The sequence below is a fragment of the Neophocaena asiaeorientalis genome, unplaced genomic scaffold, assembly GCF_003031525.2.
Source record: "Neophocaena asiaeorientalis asiaeorientalis breed wild unplaced genomic scaffold, Neophocaena_asiaeorientalis_V1.1 scaffold36, whole genome shotgun sequence".
NCBI classification, from domain to species: Eukaryota; Metazoa; Chordata; class Mammalia; order Artiodactyla; family Phocoenidae; genus Neophocaena; species Neophocaena asiaeorientalis.
In genome coordinates, this window is record NW_020174149.1 from 7,954,726 (window position 1) to 7,980,960 (window position 26,235).

At 43.6% G+C, this 26,235-nt stretch overlaps 1 protein-coding gene and 1 long non-coding RNA gene across 6 annotated transcripts in view; one reads left to right on the plus strand and one right to left on the minus strand.

Moving 5' to 3' along the window:
• Positions 1-611: 611 nt before the first annotated feature.
• Positions 612-26,235, minus strand: part of NOD1 (nucleotide binding oligomerization domain containing 1) — an 83,099-nt gene continuing 57,475 nt past the window's right edge. For 3 of the 4 annotated variants that reach the window (XM_024755001.1, XM_024754999.1, XM_024754998.1), the window contains 5 exons: positions 23,550-23,633; positions 22,584-22,667; positions 20,078-20,161; positions 15,561-15,644; positions 11,674-15,101 (listed from right to left, as the gene is read on the minus strand). In XM_024755001.1, the coding sequence (XP_024610769.1) occupies positions 14,999-15,101; positions 15,561-15,644; positions 20,078-20,161; positions 22,584-22,667; positions 23,550-23,633 (439 nt within the window). In that variant the 3' untranslated portion in view covers positions 11,674-14,998. Of the gene's footprint in view, positions 2,940-11,673; positions 15,102-15,560; positions 15,645-20,077; positions 20,162-22,583; positions 22,668-23,549; positions 23,634-26,235 lie in introns of those variants that run through there. The other variant, XM_024755000.1, reaches the window with a different exon arrangement.
• On the plus strand, positions 2,840-25,095 carry LOC112406264 (uncharacterized). Of its 2 annotated transcripts, none has more exons than XR_003004524.1 (4): positions 2,840-2,965; positions 16,864-17,844; positions 22,732-22,986; positions 23,937-25,095. It is a non-coding gene; the product is annotated as an uncharacterized LOC112406264 (long non-coding RNA). The 2 variants fall into 2 exon arrangements; XR_003004525.1 differs by having other exon boundaries at positions 16,864-16,989.

Sequence of the window (26,235 nt, forward strand, 5' to 3'; positions counted from 1 at the left end):
TTGTGCAGTGGTGCCGGCTCCCGCTCTGCTCTTACTGTGCAGTGAAGACCTGGATGTGCCTCCCTCTGTTCAGTGAGTGACACTTAAATGGTAGGGCTCTTCGGTAAGAATGATGACAACTAACAGCTATGCTTTTCACTGACGGAGCCAGGATATTGCAGGAAGCTTGATGTTGAATGTTTTTAGACTTGACTTTAAGAACTTCCAGTCCCATATTTGACCTTGTTGGGAAGTTCCCTAAGCCTAAGAGTGTAAAGAGGACACCTGGGGGTGCCATTGTGAGCAGAAATGAGAAACGTTGGTTTAATGATATTGTATATTGAGCACTGACCCTGCACTGGGCATTGTGCTAACTGCTTTCCATGCTTCAGCTCATTTAATCCTCACAACAACCCTGGGAGTCAGTACTCTGGGATTCCTATTTTTCAAGGAGGAAATTGAGATTCTGACAGTCTTAAGATGTGGCCCAAAGCCCCACAGTGATTTGACATGGCTTATTTTAATAAGTTCCAAATCAGCAAGGACAAGCCACAAATGTAGTTCTGAAATACAGGAGCTATAGTTTCTCTCCCTAAATCAACTCAGTCCCTGTGGAAAGAAAGAGTCATATCTTAAGTTTGTGGAATTCCTTTATTTCCCCAAATCTTCTGTTATCTTTTTCTTAATTAGGAAGAGTCTCCACTTCTCTGCACAGAAGCTCACCTGTGGGTAATGGAGAACTTGAGTGAATTAGGAGCCTGATTTTATACTTTTATAAGAAAAATAGAAAATCTATCATTCACCATCTAAAAGACTAAAGTATTTCCAAGTTAGAATTTAAGCCAATAACACACAAATTCAATTTCCCTTAGAGGCAGCAGTTTTAATTTTGATAGTCTCTAAAAGCAGTAATATTTGGTAGTTTCTGGATACATTTTAGACTCTCAAAAGTTTAGTTTTAGCAGCTTAATAAAGTATGAATTTGTCAGCTGAGAAGTGTGGTTCTCTCACTCGGCAAGCCTGAAGTCTGAAGCACCCTTGACCAGTGCTCATTCCTTTGTGCTTTCTGGGCATATCTGCTGCCCAGAATCTCTAGTAGAGAGTTGCTGCCTCAGGGGCTATTAGGCAAATACCCAAATCTGGGGGTGTGGGCAGAGTGGGTAGGAGCCGCCAAAGCCGTGCCTTAGGGGAATGGCCCCCATGTGCTGGGTGACTGTCACAGGATTTTCCCCCTAACTTTCAGGACCAACTTCCTGAATTGTACCCTTCCTAACTGGGGCTGCTGTATAAAGTCAGGCTGGACTTCTGAGAACTCCAAGGTACTGCTGGAGGGCCCCCTCACCCCTGCCCCTCTCATGCTTGGCCCCTGTCAGCTCGGTGCCTCTTGCCACAGCGGGTCCAGGCCCACCTCTGTCCTCCCCTCGGCAGTGAACAGCCGAGGAAGATAGCAGACGTCAAACCCGGCCTGCCAGGGCCCATCATGGCACGGTGCTGAGGGATGTGAGGTTCGGCCATGCCAGCGTACCCTGGCCCCAGCCACTGGGGACTCAAGTTATTCCCTCTGAGAAGCCACCTGTGTGGATCGAGTGGTCAACTGGAGAGGCCTCAGATGCTTCCTCTGCTTTTTTCGGTCCCTTGGCGGGTAGAGAGGCCTGCGAAGGATCACACTGAGGATGCCTCTTGCCTTCCCTCGTCAGGCTCTCCTCATAGCACGTCACCCCAGGGCCCCACCCCATGCAGTAAGTGCCTCTGAAGGGGTCACAGTGTGCTTGCCAGGCCGAGTCCCTTTTTAAAATCCCAGGCTCAGGCAGTTAGAAAAAATGAGTGTCTTCAGTATTTTACTAACAAATGAATTGCCAAAAGAACAAGTTCTCTGGTGAAACCTTCTCCTTTCCCCCATTTAGCATCCACCAGGTGCCCGCCACGGTGGCAGGGGTCTGACATGCTTGCTGGGTTCTCAGCGGCTTGCCTTGCCTCCAACTCAGTCACTCACACAACTGCTCGAGGGCAGGAAGAGACTTTCCTTCCTCAAAAGGGCAGGAGAGAGAGAGAGAGAGAAACTCCTGTTTGGATGCCGGAGCGACATGGGCAAGCCAGGCCTTATTCCTTTTGAAGGACGGCGCTGATTCTTCTTCCTGGGACAGAGAACCTCTGCCCAAAGCATCAGTCTTCCAAAGGTCAGCCCCGACCCACGAAAGCCTTGAGTGGAGCCTCAGCATTACGAAGGCATCGTCCTGTCCCTCAGACTGGCTAAGAGGAGGGCATCCTGCGATCTTTGTCAGCAGACGGTGAGACTCCAGGACTAAGACGTAAGCCCATGGCGGGTCCTTCCTTTGGCACCAAGTCCCTACAGAACCTTGGATGAGTCAGATCCCCACACTGTACCCGCCCCCCCCAGTATCCACAGCTCTGAAGTGGGGATAATATCAACACATGGGGAAGTACTGAGGAGGAAGAGAACATTGCAGGTAAAACACTTGTTCGTTGAGCACCTTTTCCCCAAGAAACATGGCATCAACTTTGCACCATGTCCCCAACTCTTGATTGAATGCGGCAGTGACCGACTCACTCTCCCTGGTTTTTGGGCAGGCGTTTCTATGAGCTCAAAGTCTCATTCCTCTAATTTCAGATTAAAATAATCATGCATTAACATCTCTTCAGAGTATGTTTACAGTCACTAAAACAGCTCATACTTTTCCTGCAGAATTGTAACAGCTACTCAGGGACTCTGCCAATCAGAGTGCCCGCACAGAGCTCGTTTTGCACCACGAAGGCAGGAATCCTGGAAGCTCCACCTCGGCAGACGCTGGATGTTTCAGACATCCAAGACAGGCAACTGCACAGAGTCACCCCCATGGCCAAGACCCACCCACAGGAAGACATCCCCTCAGAAACAGACAATCCGCTTCTCGTCTTCAAAGACTTTGGCCTCCTCTGGCTTTATCAAGTTTCCATTTAAGCTGTTGGAGAAAAACAAAGAACACAAGTAAGTGTGAGAGACTACTGTATGCTCCTTCCCATTATGTGTTCCTAACACACTCTTGTGCTTCACACAACCCTGAAATTAAGGAACAGAATCGGTCGAACACTTGTTTTAACTTTTTTTTTTTTTTAAATTGAAGTATAGTTGATTTATAGTATTGTGTTAAGTTCAGGTGTATGGCATGGTGATTCAGTATTTCTGCAGATAATATTCTGTTACAGGTTATTACAAGATAATGGATATAATTCCCTGTGCTATACAGGATATTCTTGTTTGTCTATTTTATATATAGTAATTTGTATCTGTTAATCCCATACCCCTGATTTGTCCCTCTCCCCTTTGGTAACTACAAGTTTATTTTCTATATCTGTGAGTCTGTTTCTGTTTTGCATACACAAGCCTTTGTATTATTTTTAGATTCCACATGTAACTGATATAGTATTTTTCTTCCTCTGACTTATTTCAGTTAGCATAATTTTCTCTAGATCCATCCACGTTGCTGTAAATTGTAATATTTCATTCTTTTTTATGGCTGAGTAATATTCCAGTGTGTGTGTGTGTGTGTGTGTATCACATATTAATCCAATCATCTGTTGATGGGCACTTGGGTTGCTTCCCTGTCTTGGCTATTGTAAATAGTGCTGCTTTGAACACCAAGGTGCATGTATCTTTCCAAATTGGTGTTGTAGTTTTTTGTGGATATATACCCAGGAGTGGAATTGCTAGATCATATGGTAGTTCTATTGTTAGTTTTTTAAGGAACCTCCATACTGTTTTCCATAGTGGTTGCACCAATTTACATTCCCACCAACAGTGTACAAGGGTTCCCTTTTTTCTACATCCTTTCCAGCATTATTTGTAGACTTTTTGATGATAGTTATTCTAACAGGCGTGAAGTGATAACCTCATTGTGGTTTTGATTTGCATTTTCTAATAATTAGCGATGTTGAGCACCTTTTCATGTGCCTGTTGGCCATCTGTAAGTCTTCTCTGGTAAAATATCTATTCAGATCATCTACCCATTTTTTAATTGGGCTTTTTCTTTTATGTTAAATTGTATGAGCCGTTTGTATATTCTGGACATTAACCCCTTGTTGATTTGCATCATTTGCAAATATTTTCTCTCATTATGTAGGTTGTCTTTTCATTTTTTCCATGGTTTCCTTTATGGTGCAAAAGCTTTTAAGTTTAATTAGGTCCCATTTGTTTATTTTTGCTTTTATTCCTTTTGCCTTAGGAGACTGACCCAAGAAAAAATATTGCTATGATTGATGTTAAAGAGTGTTCCCCCTATGTTCTCTCCTAGGAACTTTATGGTTTCCAGTCTTACATTTAGGTCTCTAAGCCATTTTGAGTTTATTTTTGTATGTGATGGGAGGGAATGTTCTCATTGTTTTACATGTAGCTGACCAGTTTTATCAGCATCACTTGTTGAAGACACTGTCTTTTCTCCATTGTACTGTATATTCTTACCTCCTTTGTTGTAGATTAATTTACCATAGGTGCATGGGTTTATTTCTGGGCTCTGTATTCTGTTCGTTTTTGTGCTGATACCATGCTGTTTTGATTACTGTGGCTTTGTAGTATAGTCTGAAGTCCAGGAGGGTCAGACCTCCAAATTTGTTCTTTTTCCTCAGGATTGCTTTGGCAATTCAGGGTCTATTGTGGTTCCATATAAATTTTAGGATTATTTGTTTTAGTTCTGTGAAAAATATCATGGGTATTTTTACAGGGATGGTATTAAATCCGTAGATTGCTTTGGGCAGTATGGCCATTTTAATATTTAGTCTTCCAATCCAAGAGCATGGGATATCTTTCCATTTGCTTGAATCACCTTCAATTTCCATCATCAGTGTTCTATAGAGTATAGGTCTTTCACCTCCTTGGTTAAGTTTATTCGTAGGTATTTTATTTTTCTGACATGATTTTAAATGGGATTTCTAAAACTTCTCTTTCTAATATTTCATCATCAGTGTTACAGAAACACAACCTATTTCTATATATTAATCTTGTATACTTCCACCTTGTTGAATTCATTTAGTAGTTGTAAGTTTTTGCGGGGAGACTTTAGGGTTTTCTATATAATATCATGTCATCTGCAAATAGTGACAATTTTACCTCTTCCCGTTCAATTTGGATACCTTTTATTTCTTTTTTTTTGTCTGATGTGGCTAGGACTTCCAATGCTATTTTAAATCAAAGTGGTGAGAGTGGACATCTTTGTCTTGTTCCTGAATTTAGCAGAAAGGCTTTCAGCTTTTCACCATTGAGTATTATACTGGCTGTGGGTTTGTCACAAATGACCTTTATGATGTTGAAATATGTTCCCTCTATACACACCCACTTTGATGAGAGTTTTTATCATGAATGGATGTTGAATCTCATCAAGTGCTTTTCCTGTGTCTGTTGAGATGATCATGTGGTTTCTTTTGTCTTTCCTTTCGTTAATGCGGTATATCACTGATTGATTTGCATATGTTGACCCATCCTTGCGTCCTGGAATAAATTCAGTTTATCATGGTGTATGATCCTTTTTATGTATTGTTGGATTTCGTTTGCTAATATTTTGTTGAGGATTTTTGCATTTATATAAAAAATATTGGCCTGTAGTTTTCTTTTTTGTAGTGTTGTCTGGTTTTGATATCAGGGTAATAGTGACCTCCTAGAATGAATTTGGGAGTGTTCCCTCCGTCAATTTCTTGAAATAGTTTAAGAAGGATAGGTATAAGTTCTTTATATGTTTGCTAGAATTCCTTTGTGAAGCTGTCTGGTCCTGGACTTTCGTTTGCTGAGAGTTTTGTTTGTTTGGTTTGGTTTGGTTTGAAGATTCAATTTCACTTCACTTCTAGTGATCAGTCTGTTAAAATTGCCTGTTTCTCCTTGACTCAGTCTTGGTAGGCTATATGTTTCTAGAAATTTGTCCATTTCTTCTACATTGTCCAATTTGTTAGCATATAAATGTTCATAGTATTCTCTTAGGATTTTCTGTATCTCTGTGGTATCAGTTGTTATTTCTCCTTTCATTTCTTATTTTATTTGGGTCCACTCTCTTTTCTTCTTGGTGAGCCTGGCTAAAGGCTTATCAATTTTGTTTCTCTTTTCAAAAAACCAGCTCTTGGTTTCATTGATCTTTTCTACTTTTTCTTTTAATCTCTTTTATTTCCTCTCCAATCTTTATTATTTCCTTCATTCTGCTGACTTTGGGCTTTATTCTTTTTCTAATTCCCTTAGGTGGTATGTTAGGTTGTTTGAGATTTTTCTTATTCTCTGAGGAAGGTCTATCACTATGAACTTTCCTCTTAGAACTGCTTTTGCTGCATCCCAGAGATTTTGGAAAAATGTGTTTTCATTTTCAATTGGTCTTGAGGTATTTTCTGATTTCCTCTTTGAGTTCATCATTGACCCATTGGTTTTTTAGTAGCATATTGTTTAGTCTCCACATGTTTGTTGTTCTCTCATTTTTCTTCCTGTAGTTGATTTCTAGTTTCATACTATTGTGGTCAGGAAAAATGCTTGATATAATTACTATCCTCTTAAATTTGCTGAGGCTTGTTTTGTGACCTAGTATGTGATCTATCCTAGAGAATGTTCCATAGACACTTTAAAAGAATGTGTATTCTGCTTTTTTTGGCTGTAGTGTCCTATAGATATCAATAAGTCCAACTGGTCTGCTGTGTCATTTAGGACCTGTACTGCCTTACTGATTTTCTATCTGCATGATCTGTCCATTGTTGTAAGTAGGGTGTTAAAGTACCCCACTATTATTGTATTATTGTCAATTTCTCCCTTTATGTCTTTTAGTATTTGCTTTATGTATTTAGGTGCTCCTGTATTGGGTGTATATGTTAATGAGTGTAATATCCTCTTCTTGTATTGATTCCTTTATCGTTATATAATGCCCTTCTTTGTCTTTGTTTTAGTCTATTTTGTCTAATATGAGTATTGCTCCCCCTGCTATCTTGTCGTTTCCATGTGAATGAAGTTTTTTTCCATCCCCTCACTTTCACTCTGAATGTGACTTTTGCCCTGAAGTGAGTCTCTTGTAGGCAGCATATTGAAGGGTCTTGCTTTTTTATCCAGTAAGCCACCTCTTATCTTTTGATGGGAGCATTTAGTCCACTGACATTTAAGGTAATTACTGATCGGTATGTACTTATTGTCATTTTATTCCTTGTTTTCCAGTTGTTTTTGTAGTTCTTCTTTGTCCATTTCTTCTTCTTTTTGTCTCTCCCATTGTGGTTTGATGCATTTCTTTACAGTATACTTGAGTTCCTTTCTTTTTGGTTTTTGTGTATCTGTTGTAGGCTTTTGATTTGTGATTACCATGGAGTTCATATATGTTGACCCATAATTATATATACTTGCTTTTTAAGTTCAGACACATTCTAAAAGATCTACATTTTTTACTCCTGATGTCTTATTTTTTTAACACCTTTATTGGAGTATAATTGCTTTACAATGGTGTTAGTTTCTGCTTTACAACAAAATGAATCAGTTATATATATACACATGTTCCCATATTTCTTCCCTCTTGCGTCTCCCTGCCTCCCACCCCTCCAGGCGGTCACAAAGCACAGAGCTGATCTCCCTGTGCTATGCGGCTGCTTCCCACTAGCTATCTACCTTACGTTTGGTAGTGTATATATGTCCATGCCTCTCTCTCGCTTTGTCACAGCTCACCCTTCCCCCTCCCCATATCCTCAAGTCCATTCTCCAGTAGGTCTGTGCCTTTATTCCTGTCTTACCCCTAGGTTCTTCATGACATTTTTTTTTCTTAAATTCCATATATATGTGTTAGCATACAGTATTTGTCTTTCTCTTTCTGACTTACTTCACTCTGTATGACAGACTCTAGGTCTATCCACCTCATTACAAATAGCTCAATTTCGTTTCTTTTTATGGCTGAGTAATATTCTATTGTATATATGTGCCACATCTTCTTTATCCATTCATCCGATGATGGACACTTAGGTTGTTTCCATCTCCGGGCTATTGTAAATAGAGCTGCAATGAACATTGTGGTACATGACTCTTTTTGAATTATGGTTTTCTCAGGGTATATGCCCAGTAGTGGGATTGCTGGGTCATATGGTAGTTCTATTTGTAGTTTTTTAAGGAACCTCCATTCTGTTCTCCACAGTGGATGTATCAAATTACATTCCCACCAACAGTGCAAGAGGGTTCCCTTTTCTCCACACACTCTCCAGCATTTATTGTTTCTAGATTTTTTGATGATGGCCATTCTGACTGGTGTGAGATGATATCTCATTGTAGTTTTGATTTGCATTTCTCTAATGATTAATGATGTTGAGCATTCTTTCATGTGTTTGTTGGCAGTCTGTATATCTTCTTTGGAGAAATGTCTATTTAGGTCTTCTGCCCATTTTTGGATATGTGAAGCCATCTGGTCCTGGGCTTTTGTTTGTTGGAAGATTTTTAATCACAGTTTCAATATCAGTGCTTGTGATTGGTCTGTTCATATTTTCTATTTCTTCCTGATTCAGTCTTGGCAGGTTGTGCATTTCTAAGAATTTGTCCATTTCTTCCAGGTTGTCCATTTTATTGGCATAGAGTTGCTTGTAGTAATCTCTCATGATCTTTTGTATTTCTGCAGTGTCAGTTGTTATTTCTCCTTTTTCATTTCTAATTCTATTGATTTGAGTCTTCTCCCTTTTTTTCTTGATGAGTCTGGCTAATGGTTTATTAGTTTTGTTTATCTTCTCAAAGAACCAGCTTTTAGTTTTATTGATCTTTGCTCTGATGTCATATTTTGTATCTCCCTGCTTATCCCTTTACTGTTTATTGTAGTTATAGTCACTTTTACAATTTTATTATGATGGTTTTATTAACAAGTATATAATATACTGCATAGTGTACACACGAGGACTGTACAGTACAAATTTATGTTCACAGTTTGACATTACAAAATGTCATTATTGAATTCCATCTTTTTTTTAATCCACATACTGGTTAAATGATCTTCAATATATATATTTGTCTTTCCTGTTATTTTCCCTTTCCTATAGATTCTTCTTTTCCATTTAGAGAAGACTCTTCAACATTTCTTTCAGAGTATGTTTAGTATCACTGACTTCTTTCAGGTTTTTGCTTGTCTGAGAAATTCTTTTCTCCTTATATAATCTTCTCTCCTTGATAATCTTGCTGGGTTGAGTATCCTAGGTTGTAGGTTTTTCCCTTCAGGACTTTGAATATCATGCCACTCCTTCTAGCCTGCAAGGTTTCTGCAGAGAAATCAGATGATAGCCTTATGCCGGGGGGCGGGGGGGGGGGTCTCTTGTGTATGATGCTGTTTTACACTTGCTGCCTTTAGAATTCTAACTTTTGCCATTTATGATATGTCTTGGTGTGGGTGTGGTTTGGGTTCCTCTTGTTTGGGACCCTCTGTGCTTCCTGTACCTAGATATTTATTTCCTTCTTTAGGTTTGGGAAGTTTTCAGCCATAATTTCTTCAAATACATTTTTGATTCTCTTCTCTCTTCTCGTTCTGGAAACCCTATAATGCAGATGTTGGCACATTTTATATTATCCCATAGATCTCATACATATGTTGCTTTCATTTTTTTTCATTTTCTTCCTGTCTGCTGTACTGATTCGACAGTTTCCATTTTTTAATATTCCAGATCATTTATGTGTTCTGTGTCATTTAGTCTGCTATTCATTGCGTTTAGGGTGCTTTGGGTCTTTTTATAGTTTTTGTTAAAATGATCTGTGCTTAGATCAACTCTTTCTTCATTCAGTTAGCATTTTTATTACCAACTTTTTGAACTCATTGTTACCTCTGTTTCATTACTTTTTCGGTGGGGGGGGGGGGGGGTTCTCTTGCTCTTTCAATTGGGAATAGTTCCTCTGCTTTTTCATTTTACTTTCTCTGTCTCAGTGAATTTAGGTGAAACAGTTACCTACTGTGGTCTTGAAGGGGTGTTTGTTTTCATGTGGGAGTGTCCCCATGTAGACTGTGTGCCCAGTGTTTTTGGTGTGAGGACGGGTTTTGATGTGGATGCCAGTCATGTCTTCTTCAGGGTGTGCTGGCCCCTATCAGCTTGATGGGGGTGTGGCTAGAATTGAAAGAGCTAGAGCCTGCACAGGGTGTGATGCAGGACTTCCTCTCTGCTCAGTGGCCATCACACAGGGCAGGGAGCTGCTCCTAAGTTGCTGGAGTGAATGCCCTGAGGGTTGGGCTCAAGCTGGCTCTGTTCCCTTTAAGTGTATGTTTTTCCTTCTCCCTGCACTTACAGAGGTCCAATGGCACCACCTGTGTAGGCAGCTGCAGCTCTGCTCAGATGCAGCCCAAGGTCATGTCTTTTCCCCATTGTGGTCATCCCAGGTCTAGTGCAAGGTTGTGGTGTGGAGTGGGTGGGGCTGGAGCATTTGCTCAGCTAGCACTAGCGGTCATGGCATTATGGCTGTGGGAGTTGAAGCAGCTATGCTGCCATCAGACGTCTGGGCTGCTTCTGTAGTGCTGTTTTAGTAAGTGCTAACAGTGGCTGCTGCTGCCCTACCTGGACCACCCCCCAAGTTCCTGGGCCACCTCTGCATCTCTAGATCAAGTCTTCTCCCAGGACCTGGCTGCCCTAGATCTAGTGCCAAGCTGTGGTGTGGAATGAGTGGGGCTGGGGTGTTTGCTCAGCTGGGACTGGAGAGTGTGGTGACACCACCATGCTAGGGCAGACCTCGCTTTGCCCTCTCTGGTGGTAAGCAAGCACCCATGCACTCCTCACAACTGGAGTCTAGGTTTCTCCAGCCTTTCTGTCTGTCCTAGCAGTTCTCCAAGTAGCCAATGGGGCTTGTCTCCTCTGTGTGGGACACCCAGTCTGTGGCTCAACCCGCTCACTCCCCAGGGCAAGTATCCACCTGTCTGGGTCTTCCTTTTCCTCTTGGTCCCCTCCCATGGGCTCTGTCCTGATGCTTTTTTTCCCATCCTCTGTGATTACATGGGAATCTTTCTTGCAGCCTTGGTTGTACAGGAGTTTTCCTGCCAGTTTCCAGTTAGTTTTCCACAAGACTTGTTCCACATGTAGATGTATTTTTGATGTGTTTGTGGGGGAGGTAAGCTCCACATCCTCTTACCCTGCCATCTTGATGACTTGTTTGATATTCACATATTAATCCTTTCCAGCTACCATCACTCTATGGACTGGGTCTCACTAAGGTAACCAATAGCCTCTATAAACCTGAACTTAAATGACAGTTTTTAGCCCTTGTCTTTCCTGACCCTCACAGACATTTGGCTGTCCTGCCCTCTCCCTCCTCCTTGAAACACCACCTTCCCTTGGTTTGATATTATGCTCTCTGGTTTCTTTCCTACATCTGGCCACTCCATCTCTGTCTCCTTTTTTATATCCTCCTGTGACCTCCAAATAATGGATTTCCTCCAGGCTTGGGGCCTGGCCCTCTTCCCCAGAAGAACCTCATCTATCCCTGGCCTCATTCATATGTCATTGAGCTGGGCCAGACCGCTCCACTGTGGGGCTGCTTACCTACTTGACACCTTCATCTGGACACCTCCCAGGTACCTCAAAGTGGGTACATCTCTCCAGGGTTCCGTAGCTCCATGTATGGTACAACTCTACATCCCGTTGTGCAAGTTAGTAACCTGGGGGTCAACCTTCGTCCTCATCTTCTATCACAGTTCTGTTTTATTCCCTAAATACCCCTAGAATGGGCAGGACTGGAGAGTGTGGTGACACCACCATGCTAGGGCAGACCTCGCTTTGCCCTCTCTGGTGGTAAGCAAGCACCCATGCACTCCTCACAACTGGAGTCTAGGTTTCTCCAGCCTTTCTGTCTGTCCTAGCAGTTCTCCAAGTAGCCAATGGGGCTTGTCTCCTCTGTGTGGGACACCCAGTCTGTGGCTCAACCCGCTCACTCCCCAGGGCAAGTATCCACCTGTCTGGGTCTTCCTTTTCCTCTTGGTCCCCTCCCATGGGCTCTGTCCTGATGCTTTTTTTCCCATCCTCTGTGATTACATGGGAATCTTTCTTGCAGCCTTGGTTGTACAGGAGTTTTCCTGCCAGTTTCCAGTTAGTTTTCCACAAGACTTGTTCCACATGTAGATGTATTTTTGATGTGTTTGTGGGGGAGGTAAGCTCCACATCCTCTTACCCTGCCATCTTGATGACTTGTTTGATATTCACATATTAATCCTTTCCAGCTACCATCACTCTATGGACTGGGTCTCACTAAGGTAACCAATAGCCTCTATAAACCTGAACTTAAATGACAGTTTTTAGCCCTTGTCTTTCCTGACCCTCACAGACATTTGGCTGTCCTGCCCTCTCCCTCCTCCTTGAAACACCACCTTCCCTTGGTTTGATATTATGCTCTCTGGTTTCTTTCCTACATCTGGCCACTCCATCTCTGTCTCCTTTTTTATATCCTCCTGTGACCTCCAAATAATGGATTTCCTCCAGGCTTGGGGCCTGGCCCTCTTCCCCAGAAGAACCTCATCTATCCCTGGCCTCATTCATATGTCATTGAGCTGGGCCAGACCGCTCCACTGTGGGGCTGCTTACCTACTTGACACCTTCATCTGGACACCTCCCAGGTACCTCAAAGTGGGTACATCTCTCCAGGGTTCCGTAGCTCCATGTATGGTACAACTCTACATCCCGTTGTGCAAGTTAGTAACCTGGGGGTCAACCTTCGTCCTCATCTTCTATCACAGTTCTGTTTTATTCCCTAAATACCCCTAGAATGGGCTCCCTGGAACCTCTCCATATGTTCCGCACCACCATCCTGACCTAAGCGCCCATCATCTCTTCTCTGGCTCACTGCAGTGTCCTACTGACCATCCCTTTACATGGCCTCTGGCCTCCTCCAATCCACTTTCCTAGAGGAGCCAGAGTGGTCTTTTTACAATGCACATCTGATCACATCCCTCTTTGCTTCAAACTGTTCAATGACTTTCCATTGCTTTTAGGATAAAGACCAACATACTTAATATGACCCACAGATATTTTATGGTCTAGTCTCCTCTGCCTCCTGTTGCTCCCTCTTCCACACTGTCTGAACCACAGGCCCATCTGCTTCTTGCTGTTCTTCAAGGGCACCATGTTTTTTCATGCCTCAGAGCCTTTGCACGTGCTATTTCCCCACCTGGAACACTTTCAGCTGATGAACTCCTATTCATCCTTCATGGCTCAGTTTAAATGCCACTTCCTCAGGGAGACCTTCCCTGAAACCTCATCTGTATTAGGTTCCCTTCTTAGCTTTCCCCTTTCTAGCACTCATCATGATTGTAATTAAATAGTTACTTGAATGATTTGTTTCTTAACTGTGTCTTCCTCACTAGAGGGTACACCCATGAGGGCAGGTCCATTTTGTTCACCACTGGACTCTTGGTACCAGCATCATGCCTGGCACACAAGCACTTTGTTGTTCAACAAATGAAGATGCGGTGCTTTCCCTGGGGACTCAGCAGTGACCATGACACAGGCCCTACCCTCAAGGAGCTACAGTCTAGACGAGACAGCCTCACAGGAAGCTATTACAATGGAGTGCAGTAAACGCTATAATTTACAATACCAGGTCATTGAACACTGCTAACTTCTGTCTTTCTTTGAAGACTGAGGGACTTCAGACCTCAAGTTCTTTTTGGACAGGGACAAGGCAGAAATAAATGTCAGTACAGATAATGAGTCCAAAGTGATGGTCCAAGGTCATCTGTGCCAGTGTGGCCCCAGGGAGAGCTGCTCCCTCATCTCCACTCCTGCTGGCTCAACCCCTGGACAGGGCCAACACAGCCAGCACCCTCACAGAGCCCAGTCCCAGGGAGTCAGACACCAGGGGCTGAAGTAAAGATACTCCTGGGCCAGCACCCGAGCCCTCCTCCTTGTCCTCTTTCTGAGTCCTCCCTGACACCAATGCTGCTTTCAGGCTCTGCAGAGCATGCCTTGAAGATCGACACCTGGTCCTACACAAATAGTTCCTTGTGTAGGAACAACGGTTGTCTGTTGGTAGGTGACAAAGGCACATTTCAAGCTTGATGGACTTAAAGCAGCTGCATATCCTTACAACTGTCCTAACCAGCCCCTGAGAAGGGTGGAAGCCAGCTGTAGTCCACAGACTGTCCTGCAGCCTGGCCTCCCCTCCTCTCTGCTCCCCTCCTCTGCCTGCTGTCCTCAAACAAACAACAGAGTCAGTAGGAAACGGGGTGGATCTAGGAAAGGATCACAGGCTGAGGGTGGTTGGAGATTAACGTGAACTAAAATCCCACTGGCTCTCCAGTGCCTTTGAGGGCTGAGGAGCAGGCTTCGGCCTTGAAGGCGCACATGCCACAGCCTCTCCATCGGTCTGCTTGGAGCTGGGCTTTCTACTCGAGGACAGTGTTTTCAAATGTTTTTCTGACTGTGACCTCAAATAAGAACATTTTACATTGTGAACCAGTATCTGTGTATACGTACACACCCACATCTGAAATGAGATTATGAAAGAATATTTCATACTAGGCACAGAGCATTCTGGCTCTGTTTCATTTTTTAAATAATGCTGGTTGCAACCCACCAAACCAATTTTATGATCCACTAACAAATTCTAAAGCGAAATTTAAAAAGGTCAGGGAGGTAGCTGTACCTTGATCTACTGTTTTTGGCTGTGGAATTCTTCTCCCCAGTCATGAAGAAAGAACTGTAGTTAATGAGCAACTACCCCCTGAGCTGAGGGTTTGGCTCACGGCGAGGCTGCTCCGTGGATCTCAGGGCCCACAGTGGTAGCATGAACTCCTGTGGTCTCTGTCCTCACGGGGCCCTGGCTTTGTGTCATGGTTCCCATGCAGGTCTGAGCCTCACACACTGCTGGGCTGTCTCAGGCCAGGCCTGGGGTAGATAGCAAATTCCAGAGCACTTGGGGGTCTGGATTCAGAGACACGGAGCCCTCTGTTCTCAGCTCGGTTACATCAGTACTCTGAGGCAGTCAGGGACCTTTCTGTCCAGTTAATTGCTGTTTCCCTAGCAGTTAACCCAGTGGTGTAACCATTGTCACTGATGGGACACACACACTCCCCCACCCCCGAATATGCTACAGGCCCAGTCCTACCTCGGGGCTGTGTGTCCCGTAGGAGGCACAAGAAAGGAAATGGGGCTCAACATTGCAGCAAAGCAGAGCACATGCCTTCCTTCTGCTAGCATAACAGAAACAGGAAGTCGAAAAAGAGTACAATCAGCTCAAATACAGCCTGGAAGCCCAGAGAAGGAAAAGAACATGCTTTAAACTCTGGGCCAGCATGGCCATCTCTCAGGCTCATGAGTCCCAGAGTGATTAACTTTCAGTGGGAATCCCTTTCCCAGTCTGTCTGCCCCCGTGCAACCCAGGACAGTAGGCAGGACAGCAGGGCTGGGGAGGAGAACCCTGACTATGGAGTCATAGTCTGGGCTGAATTTCAGCTTCTCCTCTTAGGTGTGACCTTGGTCTGGGCCTCAGTTTCTACATCTGTGAAATGGAGACAATACTACCTACATTACAGATTGTTGGAAAGATGGGAAATAAATGGACAGTGCCCTGCATTGTACATGGCAGATAGTAAATGGTGCTGAGTAAATAATCGTTGTTGTTATCATAACAAGTGGTAGATCGGTCTTACCAAATCTCCATTATGCCAGTGTTCTTCTGTAATGCATCTGCCAACTGGGCAATCCCCTTGGCTGTAATCTGGTTCTGGATAAGCCTGAAAGAAGAATATATCTTTTGTATCAAGTAATACTGGATTAAATCTGCCCACTTCATTAGGGGGTTGGAAGGATATGATGGGATAAGAGACAGGGTCAGGGGAAGAACTGAGTCCCCTTAACTTTTCGATCTTGCTGAGATTGTGTCGATCAGATACATGAAAATAAAGAACATGCTTTAAAATGTTTAATTTTTCTGATGGGCAGAAGACCTAAATAGACATTTCTCCAAAGACGACATACAGATGGCCAAGAGGCTCATGAAAAGATGCTCATCATCGCTAATAATTAGAGAAATGTAAATTAAAACAACAATGAGGTATCACCTCACACCAGTCAGAATGGCCATCATCAAAATGTCTACAGACAATAAAAGCTGGAGAGGGTGTGGAGAAAAGGAAACCCTCCTACCCTGTCGGTGGGAATGTAAATTGGTACAGCCACTATGGAGAACAGTATGGAGGTTCCTTAAAAAACTAAAAATAGAGCTACCATATGATCCAGCAATCCCACTCCTGGGCATATATCCAGAGAAAACCATAATTCAAAAGGATACGTGCACCCCAATGTTCACTGCAGCACTATTTACAACAGCCAGGTCATGGAAGCAACCTAAGTGTCCATCGACAGACGAATGGGTAAAGGAGATATGGTATATATATATACACAATGGATTATTAACCATAAAAAAGAATGAAATCAGGCCATTTGCAGCAACATGGATGGACCCAGACATTATCATACTAAGCAAATTAAGTCATACTAAGCAAATTAAGTCATTAAGAGATAGACAAATACCATATGACATCACTTATATGTGAAATCTGAAATACGACACAAATGAACATATCTATGAAACAAAAACAGACTCACAAATAGAACAGGCTTGTGGTTGCCAAGGGGGAGGGAAGGTTTGGGATTAGCAGATGCAAATTATTATATATAGGATAAACAACAAGGTCCTACTGTATAGCAGAGGGGACTGTATTCAAAATCCTGTGATAAACCATAATGGAAAAGAATATGTATAACTGAGTTACTTTCCTGTACAGCAGAAATTAAATACAACACTGTAAATCAACTATACTTAAAATTTTTTTAAATGTTTAACTTTTCTGTGTATTTTTATAGTGAGCATTATATCTGTATATTCATATGTAGGTAATTTAATACATGAACATATATGTATGCATGTGTGCTTGACATTTTTCACTGCAGGGGTGCCCAATCAAAAATGTTTGGAGACTACCAGTCTGAACAACAAATTCTAAGGAACACATCTGGGGAACAGGCAGTCTGATGTCTCCTTCCAGGTGGCTGGAGAAAGGCAAGGCAGTTTTTAAAGTTAAGTATTTTTTAAAGAGCTGGCCCTTCTCTTCTTTGGGGGAAACAAAGGCTTCCAAGATGGTACCATGTCCTCTCCAACATCTGAGAGGGAGGGAGGAAGAACAGTTCTGCTGCTACTCATGGGTCCCCAGTGGAAAAGCATCAATAATGGGGCTTCTAAGAGTATACCCCATTATGTTGGGTGGCATTGATTCTAATGAAACAAAGATTTCAGATATAGCTGGGAAGCCTGGGCAATTCCCAAATTGCTCCCCTGGGAAGCCATGCGTCTAACCCACCCAGGAAAGAGCAGCACAAGTCAGTGATAAGTCTGTGCTTCATCACAGGTTCATTCCTCACCCCCCAGCTATTTGTAGCATAAGGCTACTACTGAACTTGACCTTTAGAAATTCTGGGCACTGATCCAAGAAGGTAGCTGTGTACCAGGAAGATAATGACCTATATTACTGTGACTAATGAGATTATAGAAATTAAGCCAGTCCCTTAAGGAGGCAGTATAGCATCCTGGTTAAAAGCTCTCCTCATATACATACACCCACTCCCCACTTCTCAGCTGCAGATCCTTGAAGAAATAAACTTAAGCTTTCTATTCCTCAGCTGCCTGATCTATAAAATGGGAATAACTATAAGAGAACCCCGCTACCCTGGGTGTGTGAGATTTCAATAGGAGGATGTGTATGAAGTAGTTCTCATCATTTCTACCATGGTGCCCAGGGGAAGGGAGCTCTTGTCACCATTCCTGCCCAAGCACACAGGACTCGGTGGCTGTGCTGCAGCCAGGACCCAGTGCTCCCCGCCACATCCCTCAAAGACTGGGGCCCCTGGGCCAAGTGGCAGAGGTGAGACCTTCTGGTAAGCACAACCACAGTGTGACTTGGACATTTTTGCAAAAGGAGCAAAAATAGAACCTGGAAGTGGGCACTGAGTTCTGCATTCAGTTAAATTCTGCTGTTTCCTAATCACCCCCTTCCACAGTTGCAAACACTGGCACCACCTACACCTTGCTGGGGGGAGGGTGAGCTGTCTGGAGCCTAGACCTGGCAAGAGGCTGGGTAGGAGGAGAAGTAAAAAGCCTGGCAGTGCCAGGTACATATGCCCACTGGCTACCTTCACTGCAGCCAGTGTAGTCTGTACTGGCATCAAGAGCTAAGACTCTCTAGCCCTGTTCTAGCTCTGTTCTCGTGGAGGGGCTGGCCTGACACCTAGGGAAGGGCATAAAAGAACGTCTACAGGTCAGAAAGAAAAGGAATAAAACCAAAAAAAACCAGGTGTAAAAGTAGCACACTCTGGGTTTTTGTTGGGTTTTTTGTTTTTACAGAAATTGACATGGTGATCTAAAATTCACATGGAAATGCTAGAGACCCAGAATAGTCAAAACATAGTCAAAACAATATTGAGAAAGAAGAACAAAGTTGGAAGACCCATATTTCCTGGTTTCAAAACTTATTACAATAATCAGGACAGTGTGGTCCTGGCATGATGATAAACATATGGCTCAATGAACTAGAATAGAAGGTCCAGAAATAAACTCACACATTTATGGTCAACTGATTTTTGACAAAAGCATCAGGGCCATTCAAAATGGAAAGAGACTTTTCAACACATGGTGCTGGAACAACTGGATATCTACATGCAATAATATGAAGCTGGACCCCTAACACCTCATACCATACACAGAAATGAACTCCAAATGGATCAAAGACCTAAATGTAAGAGCAAAACTATAACACTTAAAGGAAATCTTTGGGACCTTGGATTAGCCAATGATTTCTTACTAAGATACCTAAAGCACAGGCAACTAAACAAAAAATAGATAAATTGGACTTTATCAAAATTAAATACTTTGGTGCTTCAAAGGTCACTCTCAAGAAAGTGAAAAACCTCACAGAAAGAGAGGAAATATTTGCAAATCGCATATCTAGTAAATGTCTAGCACTCAGAATATATAAAGAACTCTAACAACTCAGCAATTAAAAGGCATACAACCCAATTTACAAATGGACAAAGGATGTGGAGACAGTTCTCTAAAGAAGGTACACAAATGGCCAATATGCACATGAAAAGACACCCAACACTGTTAGCAGTCAGGGAAATGCAAACCAAAACCATGATGAGGGCTTCCCTGGTGGCGCAGTGGCTGAGAGTCCACCTGCCAATGCAGGGGACACGAGTTCGTGCCCCGGTCCGGGAAGATCCTACGTGCTGCAGAGCAGCTGGGCCCATAAGCCATGGCCGCTGAGCCTGTGCATCCGGAGCCTGTGCTCCGCAACGGGAGAGGCCACAACAGTGAGAGGCCAGCGTACCGGAAAAAAAAAAAAAAAAACCATGATGAGATACCACTTCACACCCACTAGGATGGCATTACCCAAAAAAGACAGACAATAGCAAGTGTTGGTGAGGACACGGAGAAATGGGGACCTTCATACATGACTGGTGGAAATGTAAATAGCACAACCACTTTGAAAAACAGTTTGGCATTTAACACAGAGTGACCATATGACCCAGCAATTCTATTCCTAAGTATATACCCAAGAGAAATGAAAACATGTTCACATACAAACATGTGCGCGAATGTTCACAGTAGCATTATTCATAATAGTCATAAAGTAAAAACAACCCAAATGTCCACCAACTGAAGAACGGACAAACAAAACACGGACTGTCCATACAATGGAATATCATTCAGCCATAAAAAGCAATGGAGTACTGATATATGCTACAATGTAGGTGAACCTTGAAAACTTTTGCTAGTGAAAGAACATAGAAACAAAAGGTCATATTGTATGACTGCATTTCTATGAAATGCCCAGAATAGGCAAATCCATAGAGACTGGAAGTAGATTAGCAGGTGCCAGGGACTAAGGGAGGAGAAGGATGGGGAGTGATTACTTAACGCGTACGGGTTTCTGGCAGGTAGGGGAGGTGGGTAGTTTTGTAAAATGTTCTAGAACTAGATAGTGGTGATGGTTGCACAACCTTATAAATATGCTAAAAACCACTGAACTGTACACTTAGGAAGTGTGACTTTATGATATGTGAATCTCAAAAAATATTTTAAAAAGCACAGTGTTTAAATCTGAATTACCATAAATGTTTCAACGTCTGGTTGACTTTCAACATCTCTGCCAAGCTCTCTGCCACTTCATCATCAAGTTCATTTTTGGTGAGCCTGGAAAAGAAAGGAAGTGTCAACTCAGGACAGCACTACCTGGCACCCACTCTCCACTGAGTTCACAGAAGCGAGATCCCAGCCCCGGCGTCTGCAGCTTATGCAGCTCATCACTTGCTGAGAACCCAGCAAACAGCCAGGCTCCAAGCCAGCCTCTGAGCCCCACAGACAATAAACGGAGGTTCATTTCTAGTGCAAACCCTTCACCCAAGCTCCTACTTCTCAGCCCTGCTGCTGCGGGGGGAGCCCATACTCCCTCCCCATCCTTGCTGAGCCCTCAGATCTCTCAGAAGATGGGCCCAGAGAAAGCGACGGGCCAGTGCCTGCTTCTCGGATCTCAGCCGTTAAGATCCCTTGAACACCATGGACAGTGTGTTACTAAACACAGTCAGATGAAGACCTAGAAAAGCCTGCCGACTGCGCATTAAAATGTGTTCATCACTTTGCTCCGAGGCCACTTATGAAGGACCTGAGTTCTGTGACTGAAAGTTCAGGAAGTCTCTCAGTTGTTCGTAAAAGCAGGAAGTGGTCTGGATAAAGTACAGAGGGCTAGAAGTTCCTGGTTGTAAAGAGAATTAAACCCTGTTGTGCCAGTGGATGAAAGAATAAGTAAGGAAGGAGAAATGAATATAAAGAACATATAAAAAATCATTCCTTGAAGGGCAATTTGGTAGTGTCTATCCACACTTTAAATGTGTTTCACTTTGGGCCAACAATTCAACGTCTAGAAATCCACCCTGTGGTGTGCAAAGACATTACACACAGGTTCTGTACACGCAGTATTGGTTGCACGCAGTATTGGTTGCAGTCTTTTCGGTCATAATGTAAGGTGTGAACACATTTCAGTATCAGTAGAGGCAGCCAACAAAATACATTGTGAGTGTACATTCAAGGGACAGTGTGCAACCATTAGAGAGAATGAGGTAGGATAAAGAAAGAGGCAGAAGAGCATGGGGCTCAAGATGCTCTGAGCCAGACATGCCGGCTGGCAATGGCTTACTAGCAGGGCGACCACAGCACGTGGTTGAACTTCTCTGGGCCTGAGTTTTCTCACCAGCAAATGTGAACAGTAATGGTACAGCCCTCATACCACAGTTGTGAGAATGAGTTAATACATGGAAAAGGCTGAGAACAATGTGTGATGTACAGTGAGTACTCAAGAGATTTTGGGGATTGACATTGTTATTATCCCCCTAGACCTGTGGTTCTCAACTGGGGTGGCTTCTCCAGGGGACACTTGCCAATGTCTGGAGACAATTTCGACTGTCACAATTAGGGGTTACTACTGGTATCTAATGGGTAGAGGCCAGAGATTCTGCTAAACATCTTACAATGCACAGGACAGCCTCTCAACAAAAAAGAATTATTTGGACCCAAATGCCAACAGTGTTGAGATTGAGAAACCCTGACATAAAAGGAAGGACATGTCAAATATGTACAATATATAGTTGAGATATTTTTTTTAAGTCACTTGCTAAATACTATTCAGTTTTATAAGAAAAGTGATATTTATTTGAATATACATTCAAATGCTAGAAATAAAAGATTATATTTAGAAAGCATGAGGGAGGAGGTTCTTTCACTTCCTACTTTCCCAACTTCAGTGTATTATATTGTTTTCAAAAAAGCATGTATTACTTTTCAAAATCTTTTAAAAGATTTTTTTGAGGGGAAAAGGAAAATGCACTTACTGGCCAGCAGGTCTAGTATCTGAATTCTCATAATGACGACATTTTCATTAACTAATTTAGCCAATATCTCATTAGGAGGATACAGAGACTTGTAATATAACTTCCTTTCCCGGAAGCAATTTATGATACAGGCAAGTAAATAAATAAAAATACAGTAAATGACCGAAAAAAGGAACAACCAAAAGAAAGAAAACATCACTTTCAGAAGGTAACACACAGTTAACTAGTGGCCCTGGAGTGCAGAGAGGGAGCGAGGGCTGTGGGCTTCCCGTGACAGGTGAGCTGGAGCATGAAGGCCAAGTCCTGATGTGACTACCTGGGGACAGAGGAGGCTGCACAGGGGGTAGGCAGTTTAAGAGGACGAAGGGAGAAAGTTCTGAGACAAGTGAATGAATGAAAGTTGGACTCCTCAAGGCATATCTGAGGGTGTTCCAAGGATATCCTGACAGAATAACTAGCCTTCTGGTTTTCCTGAGGCGTAGGGTGGGCAAAGAAGGCTAAGGTCTCAAACTCATGTTCCTGGGACCCATTCCACCCATTCTGTACTTGTTTGTGCTTCTGGGAATGGCTATTTTCTTCTCTAGGAGGAAATGAGATTATAAACCTTCCTTTGAGGAAAGGCCTAGAGCCTTTACAACGGAGAGGCACTCTTTCAGTTAAGATTCCAGGCTGTGCACAGTCTTTGGAAAAATCCCTGAGACCCAACCGTTCAAAGTGACTCTGGTCATTACCAGAATATTCTCAGAGACGCATTCTGCTGCAGGGCCCACGCGAGGCTCTTTCCTCCTTCTGTAGAAATGCCATTGAATGCAAGACTAGGAAGGAAAAACATTTGGGGTAGGTTATTAAAAACACGTCTACATTTGGCTTTGGTTTCAGCAACTAAAACAGCTGGCAAGACTCCACCTGGACGTGGTTCCTGCCTGGGCTGATTTGAAGCAGGAAGCGTAAGTGCCGGCCTCACCAGCAGCCACTCAGCCTTTGCCAAAGCTCCAGCGCCCAGGACGAGGCCAATCACAAGACTGCTCGAGGAGAGGCCAGACAGGAAATGGAACATGGCAAGACCTGGTCACACGGGCTGAGGACACCTGGCGAGCTCTGCTTTGGAGGCTGACACCTTACAGGCGCCTGTCGGTGAGGCCTGGAGAAGTTTCCTCTGTTCTTGTATGGAAGGAACTCTGCTACTGCCCCCACCGTATTTAACCCTTTGTCAGTGACAGGAAGGACACAGGCAACCAGGAGACCCCCGAGTCTCAGAGATTTGGCCAGAGGCCTAAAGGAGGGCCAGGGAGGACCAAGTCTGTTTACAGAGGTGAAGGGTCCCCTCTTGTCCCAGCACCATCCTGAGAAATGAGGAGGGGGCAGGAATCTGCGGCCCAGTGTCTTTCAGTTTTGTCTGGACTGAAGAATTCCTCCCCAACCCCCAAGGGGCACAGGAAGACTACAGAGGGGCTGGCAATGTCTAGTCTCGATCTGACTAGTGTGCGCACATGTCACATCACAGAGCTGAAAACTTAAGCATAATATACTTAACTGTACGCCTCTCCTGTGTCGATAAAGACCACACACACAAATACCTTCCCTGTTAGGAATGCCAGCCACCCTCTTTCCCCTGGCTCCTCCTCTGGTAAAACAAGAGGAACACGGAGTGACCAGGTTGGCCCTGAAGACGGCAGTTCTCAGAAAGCAGCAGTTACCTCAAGTTAGTCAAGCTCGGGTGGTTCCTCAGAGCCTCTGCGAAGGCCCTTGCTCCTTCATCACCGATTTGATTGCCCCACATCCTGAGGGCAGAGGGAAGACAGTGAAAGTTACCTCATGCTCATCCCTTATTTTCTGCTCGTGGCCATGGCGTGTATACTCAACACACAGATGTTTCTGCTCCATCCCTGGAGCTGTGGCCTGGAGATGAACCCCTCCACCAGCCCTTTAGTGAGCTGCTCGGGAGGAAAAAAGCAGTAGAAAGCTTGTGAACAGAAATCAAATCAGACAGCTGCACAATTAGGAACCAAGTCTCACCCCTGAGCTTTTGGAGAGCTGTTAGTCAGAGCCTAAGCTCACAACTATCCCTGAAATGTCACCTGCAGGATATACAGGTTGGTGGCAACTTGAAAGGAAGGCCTGTGGCGGTGCCAGACCCAATATCCATTTGACCCTGTGCAGGGGTGCCGGACATTCTTGAAGACATAGTCGGTCTTGCATGAAGCAAAGATCAGAAAGCACACTGAGAAAACTTATCGGCAATTTCCCTGGTATGTAAAGAGGAGGTGACCAAACCACGTTGTTCAGATTGTTGCAGTCTGGGTGGGGAGGTGCCATGACAAGCCGTATTCTCTCCCCCACAGTAGAAAGCCTTAGAGGATCTGGCTAAATCGAGGGTCTGCATGGTAAGACGTTGGGCTCCCATCCTGGCCCTGCCCCCCACCACCTGGGCGTGCTTGGGTAATGCGTAGTCTCTGAGGCCTTAGTCTCGTCTGTAAAGCAGGTATAAGAAGAGCATTTCCTCACAGAGTTGTTGTGAGGATTCAGTGAGTTAATATATGCAAAGCACTCCAAACAGTGCTGAGCCTATAATAAGAGTCAGCTATTCCTAAAAGGCTGAGGGTCACCGTCTACAGAAAGCAAGTCTGCCAGGCTCACCACAGAACTGGGGCTGCCTCAGCTACATGCTCTCACCAGGCAAGCAGCCTGCTGACGTCCCTGCCGGTACAGCTTCTAAAACCCCAGAATGAGAGTTTTCAGCATTTTGCATAAAAAGTGTGTGTACTAGATAAAACTGCATGGTATCAAACTTTGAATAAAGTGGAAAACTACTCATGACATGAGATTAAGTGGAAAAAAGGTAGAATAAAATTCTATACAGATAGTTTGACCTCTACCATATTAAAAAAAATAGTATAGAGAGAACATAAACTGCATGAGAGAGAGCAAGAAAGCTTACCTGACCTCAAGTGTTGACAATAATTATTTCTGAGAAGATGATCTCCATTATACTGTTCATATTTTCCATAGTTTACAAATAAAATTATCTACGTCTCTTTTAGAATCAGAGAAAAAATCATAACTCTATGAAAAGCTGTAGTCTCCTGAACCAAAACCATAATGAAATATCACCTCACACCCATATGGATGGTTACTATCAAAACACCAGAAAATAACAAGTTGTTGGTAAGGATGTGGAGAAATTGGAACCCCTGTGCACTGTTAGTAGGAATGTAAAATGGTATAGCTCCTGCAGAAAACGATATGGTGGTTCCTCAAAAAATTAAAAATAGAATTACCATGTGATCCAGCAATTCCACTTCTGGGTATACACCCAAAAGGATTTAAAGCAGGGTCTCAAAGAGATACATGTACACCCATGTACATAGCAGCATTATTCACAAGAGCTAAAAGGTGGAAACAATCCAAGTGTCCACTGACAGATGAATGGATAAACAACTGTGGTATATATATAGAATGGTCTATTACACCGCCTTAAAAAGGAAGGGAAGTCTGACACATGCTACAACATGGATGAACCTTGAGGACATCATGCTAAGTGAAATAAGCCAGTCACAAAAGAAGACAAATACTGTATGACTCCACTTATATGACTCCCTACAGTAGTCAAATTCACAGGAACAGAGGATACTATAGAAAGGTGGTTGCCAGGGCTGAGGGGAGGGGAGAATGAGTTTCTGTTTTGCAAGATAGAGTTCTGGAGATGGATCATGGTGATGGTTGCACAACTATATGGATTTAATGCCACTGAACTGTACACTTAAAAGGTTAAGATGGTAACTTTTGTTATGTGTATTTTCAATAAAAAATTGAATTAAAAAAGCTTCCAGAGGGCTTCCCTGGTGGCGCAGTGGTTAAGGGTCCGCCTGCAAATGCAGGGGACACGGGTTCGTGCCCCAGTCCAGGAAGATCCCACATGCCGCGGAGCGGCTGGGCCCGTGAGCCATGGCCACTGAGCCTGCATGTCCGGAGCCTGTGCTCCGCAACGGGAGAGGCCACAACAGTGAGAGGCCCACTTACTGCAAAAAAAAAAAAAAAAAAGCCTCCAGAGCCAAGGTGGCAGAGTAGAAGGATGTGAGCTCACCTCTTCTTATGAAAACACCAAAATTACAACTAAATGATGAACAACCATTGATGAAAAAAATGCTGGAACCTACCAAACAAGATGTCCTGCATCCAAAGACAAAGAAGAACCCACAACGAGACAGTTTGAGGGGAGCAATCGTGATAAAATCAAATCCCATACCCACCAAGTGGACAACCCCCAAACTGGAAAACTTATCACACAAGTTCTGCCACAGGAGTGAAAATTCTGAGCTTCACGTCAGGCTCCCCAGCCTGGGGTTCTGGCAATGGGAGGAGGAAGAGCCCCAGAGAATCTAC